Below are 6,927 nucleotides of genomic sequence, written 5' to 3'. Positions count from 1 at the left end.
TTTTCAATAAAACATTACTAATATTGTCTAATTTTATGCTTATAATCTTTTTTTTCCAAAGTGCAGTGACAAAAATTATTTGCAGACTTCTGCTATTAAAATCTGATAACAGATTTTAATAGCAAAGGCTCAAATCTAAGTTCTAATCTCAGAGTGAAATTGCTGAGTCTTCCTAACTCTAGATTAGTTACTGCATTTTACTAGTGTGACTGGAAAAAGAACCTTTTTGTGAAATCCTATGGATGAATAATAGGCCAAAATTTTTATGAAAATGAGGGGGGAAATACAAAAATACATATTTTATTCCCACATATGGGAGTTGAAAGTTCACAGGATTTTCCCCTTTGACTTCAGTGGAGCCTGGAGCCTTACAGTTACCTTCAGTATTTCAGAGCAGTATTTCTTACTTTCTTGTGATATTTTCATCAGAAGACTTGGAAACAGCTGTATAATTCATCCTTTAAGCTGTAGATCCTCTTAGGATGAGAAAAGAGCTATGGGCAGATATGACCCTCTATTTATAATAGAAATAGCTCTTCCTCCCGGCTCTGATGATCAGGAGCAGCTGGGTTTGTGTGCTGGTAAAGAATTCCTTTAGGGCAGTTACCCCCACCAAAATCCTCCCTCAAAGTGTGTGTGTGTGTCTGTGTGTGTAGGTACCAGTGACTAAGGAAGCAAATGCTTTCTTATCTCAAGTTACTTTTTCTGCCTTACCAAGCAGAGACAAAATGAATGTGTTAGAAGCTGTTGAAGACATGGACTGATTGGCAGACAAGGTACTGCACATTTATTTGATCTGTGACCAGGTTCAGTCCCAGTGTGGTGCTATCACAGCTGTCCCCAGGGTTCAGGAGAGCACTGCTGTTCCTGTGCTCCTCAGCCTCTCTCCATCTCCCTAAATCTGCATTTCCCTCTTTGACCACCTCAGTGAACCAATGACTGGAGTGGCTATATGAAACTTGGAGCTGTACGTACTGAGACCTTGGAGAAGCAAAAAAAAATTATAATTATGCTGTCTCTTTAAGAATATTTTAGGACAGCATGAGGACTGTGTTTTTTGTTTCCTGATTACATCAGAACTAACAGGACTAATTGTAGGAATCATCCTTTGTAAGCACATTGGTAACATTTGCATGTATTTATCCATGGAGGTCTGGTATGCTGACAGCTGTTATCTTTAGATGAGTTTAGTATATTTGTCTGTATTACAAGTTCCTGCACTGGAAAATTGCTTCTGCTATAAACCCAGTTGCCTGTGCTTCCATCTGTGCTGACATCATGGCAAAGAAAGATAATTTCTTAGTCCAGAACAAGCAAAGAAAATGTCAACTTCCTGGAACTGTTTTGCCAGTTCATTGACTGGCAATGCCCAAAGTGGGCCAGAAAGGACAGAGTTGTTTTTTCCAAGTATGCTTACCACAGGAATCCCAAACCATTGTTTAATTAATCACCTATCTAAAGGGAGGCAAAAGGCTCCAAGGCTCAAACCTGGCTACCTCATTCCTATGACTGCATTTATACTGGGGAATAAAATGTGCCAGGGACTCCAGAAGGACTTACAGCCTTGCCCCTAAGCCTCCACCTCCCAAAGAGGGCAGCCACCTCAAACCATCTCTTGGCACTTGCCCCTTCAGGGCTAATGCTGTGTCCAGCTGGGATTTGGGAGGCTGCTCACACATCTCAGGCAAAACCATTTCAAGCATCACACTAACAGAAGCAATACCAGCTTAAGAGATCATGAACCAATGTCAGGGCCTTTTCTCTGCCCAGTTTAATTTATGAATGAAGACATTACTGCTTGTCCTCAGGCCTGAAGTTCTGGGCCATGTATAATGAGGTCAAAGAAATACATTGGGAGCCTGGGAGACAGAAGAGGATATAAACAAATAATGAGGCCAAATTAATAGTTAAATTCAAAAATGGAGAGGAGGACACTATTTAAAAATAATTTTCTATAACATTTTGGATGACACTGATTTGACTCCATGAACAAAGCAATTAAAATCAATGGATAGATGATTAAAACCAGTATGAAAAGCACAATTAGTTACTCAAGGTGTCTGATTTCCTTTTTCATGTGGTAGAATGTGATTTTGATCTGCATTGAAATATTGGATTGTAGTGCATTCTCTTTGAGATGAGACACTATTTTATGGTGCAGTTCATTTTCTTATGTATTTCATGGCCATGGTAATCCAACAAAAACTATGGGTTTCTCTTTGGCAAGTCGGAAAGAGTAGATTGGTCATGCTTCTCAGTAATATTTGTGTCTGTAGATGTTCTATGAGGCATTGTGAATCTTTAAGTCAATCATGAGTATACATAACAGATCTGCTATCCCAGATTCAGTTCTAGGGGCAGATATGTGCAGAGTTTTCCTTCTTGCTTTGGGGGGAAAAAAGTCTCTACTGTATTGCCCACATGATGTCTTTTTAGTCACAGAAAAGAACCGTTCGTTAGTGGGTCTCAAAAGCCCCCATGGCTTTCCCAAAGGGATGCTCCTGAGATTCAGAGTTTGAAGTAGAAATTGCAGAACTGGTAAGGACACACCCTGACTCTACCTCAGAAGTTCTCAGCCCAGGAAATAACCTGTGATCGAGCCTGGACAGACCAAACCTGTCATCCTTTCCAAAAATGATGGTGTCTGATCCCCACATGAAGGAGTCCACTGAAGAAACTCCTCAGAGAGCTCCATCCCTCTCTGCTCTGGGAGGTTTTCCACAGGGCTGGGGGCAGCAATCTGGCCCTGTGTTTTCAATAGTGAAGTTATGTGGGGAATGTGTTAGGGGTTTCATGTTTCAGTGTATGTTGTGGGTTGTGCAGCAATGAAGGGGTAGAATCCAAGCGGCTATTGATCCTAACTACACTTTTCTAGACTTTGCTGTGTTTTAGGTTTTCTTTAAATGAAAGTGTTGTTTATACATATGCTATAGTTTGAGGGAGCTCAACAAGTAATTTTCTTATCCTGACTTATTTCCTTTATGGTGTGGCAACAAAGAGAGCGCTAGTACAAGGGATTTCAGGATTCTGTGCCCTGACGGATATCCCAAAACGGGAGGAAAAGAGAGGAGGAAGCCTTTTGGAGAGACCTGAAACAGGCGTGCTCACACGTGCGCGTTATTTACCAGCACAAGTGTGCATCAGTCAGAGCCTGAGCGATTCGCTGTCCCACAGCCTTTCAACTCCCTCCCTCCGTCCGCGACCATTGCCCAGCCCCGAGTGCCCCGCCGGGGACACAGCTCTCCCGCCGGGACAGGGCTCGCCCGGGCGGCGTCGCGTCCCCGCGCCTCGGTCCTCGCCCCGCCGCGCAGCGAGGATGCCCCGGGAGGGCGGAGGTGGTGCCGGGGCTGGGCGTGGGGCGGCAGCGCCGCGGAGAGGGAGCTAATGCGAGAGGGTGGGGAGAGCCGCCGGGATCTCCGTCTGGGCGCTGCCGCCCGCCTCTCCCGGCGCAGCCCCGCTCCTCCGCCCGCCCCTCGCCGCCGCCCGCCGGGAGCGGCTGCAGCGGCGCCGGGGCCAGGCCGGGGTCGCGGCGCCCCAAGTTTGGCGGTGCCCGGCCGCGCCATGGGCTTCGACCCGTCGCGGTTCGCGGGGCCGGTGGCGGCGGAGCTGCAGTGCGGGCTGTGCGGGCGGGTGCTGGAGGAGCCGCTGTCCACTCCGTGCGGACACGTCTTCTGCGCCGGCTGCCTGCTGCCCTGGGCGGCGCGGCGCCGCCGCTGCCCGCTGCGCTGCCGGCCGCTGGCGGCCGCCGAGCTGCGCCCCGTCCTGCCCCTCCGCAGCCTCGTCCAGGAGCTGGAGGTCAAGTGCGACTACAGCCCGCGGGGCTGCGGCCGCACCGTGCGGCTGCGGGAGCTGCCCGCCCACCTGGCGGCGTGCCGCTACGGCCCGCCCGGCCCCGCCGAGCCGCAGCCCCCGGCCCGGCACCCCTCGGGCCGCTCGCCGGGCAGCGCGGCGGGGCAGCCGCGGGCGGGCGGGGGGCACCGCTGCCTGCGGGCGCTGCGGGGCGGCGGCGCCCCGGAGCCGGGTCAGGAGCTGAAGAGGGACGCCCTGCGCTGGAGCAGGAGGGAGAAGTCGCTGCTGGCGCAGCTGTCTGCGCTGCAGAGCGAGGTGCAGCTGACGGCGCGGCGGTACCAGGCGAAGTTCGGCCAGTACATGAGCCACATCAGCAGCATCGCCCGGGACCTGGCGGGCGGCCAGCCCGGCAAGGTGAGTGCGGCGGCAGGGATCGGCGGGGCAGCGCGACCCGGTCCGCGCCCCTCCAGCTGTGCTCTTCTCCAGCCTGCTTTTGCTTTTCCCTTTCCCGTGCCCGACTTGTGAACCACCGGCCGAGTGAACTACGGGGCGGTATGTGCCCCCGGGGCCGGCAGTCACCACCACAGCAGCTCGGAACCTAGCCCGATCCTGCCGTCCATCCCCCGGGCGATGCGAGCCGCCCCTCGCCTCTTTCGGGGAGATATAGCCGCCGGACCCTGTTGCCAGATGAAGAGTTTTATTTTGGCTGATTTTTTGTAACACCTCCACTGGGGACACGCTTCTTGCCTGTCCCTCTTCGGTAGCCGGAACCCTGTGCTGCGGTGAGCCCAGCAGTGCTTGGCAGAGGCTGCGACCGAGCGCTTGCCTCGGATGGGGAAGGGGCGGGAGGGGAGATGGCTTCGCTCCTGGGCTGGCAGCTGGCAAACGGGTCCTGGCTCCTCCGATCAGGGTGTCCGCATCAGACCGCTCCGCCTCGCAGGGACCCAGCTGCTCTTGCTGCTGGTTTTGCTCCAGCGGGTACTTGCGGCAGCTCAGGGGCGTGGAGCTGGCTTTTAACTTTTATTTCAGCAGCTGAGAAGTTATCTTGAAAAACTTGAGTGTAAAATTACTGTCGACTGTGGAAAGGATGGCGAAAGGACAGCAAAGCTTTGGTAGAACGGTATGACAGCTACCGCCTCTGATGAGCAGAGGCCGGAGTAGTGCTGCGCTCTCCCCTCAGATCTGAGGGCATTGCCCGGAGACTGACACGCTCCTTAGGCAAAACGAACCATGCGAGAATTGCGGTGAGCTGGCTTCACTTGCTCTGATGGAACTGGTTAGTTTTTGATTCCTGTCTGGAAGCTCACTGTGCAGGCTCAGGCATTGCTGATTGCAGCCGTGGTGAGAAGTGTTTTAATGCAAAGAATTATTCTTTCTACCTAAATCTACATGGGCTCTTGGGAAGCAAAATCCCAGGTGGAAAAGGTCTGAGCAGTGAAACTCACACCCGAAGAAGCAGTGTAGTGTGCTGGGCATATGCCTGCTGCATGGAAAATGGGAAAGGGGACGTTGTTCACAGGACACCAGAATGCCTCAGAATACAGGTCTCACAGGTCTTCGTGGCATTGAGTAACTGTGTTTGAAAACTTGAGTAATTTTTTAAAGTTTCCTCTGGTTAGCTAGTCCGTGAGGTTTAGAGAGGTGTGCTCATGCACTTGCTTCATCTCTTGGCAGATGAGATAAAGTCATGTGGAGTGGGCCAGCAGTGACTGCTGGGGTGGGGTGTGGGGGAAAGCGGTGGCTGAAGAAAGGGAGGAGAGGTGTCGTGACTGCCGGTGAGGAGCGGGAGCTGGAGCTGGCCGAGGTGCGGGACGGGCGGGAGCGCCGCTCCCCCGCGCCGCCGGGAGGGGGCGCTGTGGGCGCTGCCGCCCGGGCATCGCCACCGCTCAGCGCCGGGGAGGAAAACGATCAGTACAGTAAAAACACACGGAATTAAATTCAAATCTACCGTCCGGACATAAAACACGTCACTGACACAGTTAATAAAATGTGGGTTTCAGCGTAAAACAAGGTAACTTGCTGTGCTAAAGCCTCCAATTTTTAATTTTTAAAAAAATTTAATTATTCTCCTGGTGCATTGAAAGAAAAGGTTTTTCTTTTCTAATTTTTAACTTTTACTCAGTTTATGCTTCTCAGTATCTGCTTTATATTTTAAGCCTTTTTTCAGAATACAACCCATATTTTTAAAGATGTTTTGGATTCTTTCTTTTTGGAGAGAAAAAGTTTGGGATAAAGAGCTGTTTTTCAGCTTCCCTGTGTTCTTTGAAAGTTGCTTTAAAATGTGTACTGGTAGGACTTTGGGGTCTGAAAATTAGAATTTTGTATATTTTAGTCTGTATGTTTAATGTGTCAACACTTATAGCAATTTTATGTTTATAGAGACTCCTAGGCATCTGGAGCTCTGACTTTTTCAGTGGTGCCAAGCATTCCTCACACCCAAAACCTGTCCTTTTCTTCTGTTCAGCTGAAGCTAACTGGAGATAATCAGGTGTTACCTGCTAACTTTTCAGTGAATCATGACTTTTCCTTTGTTTTTTTTTTTTTTTTCCAGTGCCAAGTCTTTCCAGCCTAGTTTTCCTTCAAGCCTTTTCTTATATATTCTCCAGCTAAAAATCTTACATGCAATAATGTTTTCATTTAATAACTTCTTGAGACTGTGTTCTTTACCAGTGTTTAATCTCTTGCTTCTTAGGGAGGAGCGCGCAAACCATTGATGATCATGCTACACCGAGAAAACGACACTTTGGGCTTCAATATTATAGGAGGACGACCCAATCAGGTAATGCAAAAAGTAACTCTAGGTGACACTGTTAATTAAGAGTAACTTTTGATGACAGTAGGTATGGAATCTGTTCTTCAGATAGAAGTACTGTTTATCATCAGGTATACCTGGAGTATTGTTTGGAGGATGTTATCTCATGAGAATTGTGTTATTCTCATTTTTTTGGAAGAGCGTTCATAGTGTTTTTTCTTTAAAAACTTAGGCTGGTTTACACTCAGTTTCCATGTGGATAATATGTATCCATGCAAACTGTTCAATGGAAATACTTGTAAAAGTCATTGTTGCAGGATTAAGCCTTTGGAATTTTGTGAAGCAGCTTGCCTTTTTTTTTTTTTTTCCTTTACAGGAGAGAAGAA

At 49.3% G+C, this 6,927-nt stretch overlaps 1 protein-coding gene across 1 annotated transcript in view; it reads left to right on the top strand.

Moving 5' to 3' along the window:
* The first annotated feature begins 3,561 nt into the window (after window positions 1-3,561).
* Window positions 3,562-6,927, top strand: part of PDZRN4 (PDZ domain containing ring finger 4) — a 230,693-nt gene continuing 227,327 nt past the window's right edge. Inside the window, exons 1-2 of the mRNA XM_071423593.1 lie at window positions 3,562-4,203; window positions 6,482-6,568. Of these exons, the coding sequence (XP_071279694.1) occupies window positions 3,562-4,203; window positions 6,482-6,568 (729 nt within the window). The remainder of the gene's footprint in view (window positions 4,204-6,481; window positions 6,569-6,927) is intronic.

This window comes from Agelaius tricolor, unplaced genomic scaffold (genome assembly GCF_023055355.1).
Source record: "Agelaius tricolor isolate 1412-34295 unplaced genomic scaffold, bAgeTri1.0.p SCAF_3, whole genome shotgun sequence".
NCBI classification, from domain to species: Eukaryota; Metazoa; Chordata; class Aves; order Passeriformes; family Icteridae; genus Agelaius; species Agelaius tricolor.
The sequence above is the reverse complement of the archived record's forward strand: the minus strand, read 5'-3'. Positions and strand labels throughout refer to the sequence as shown.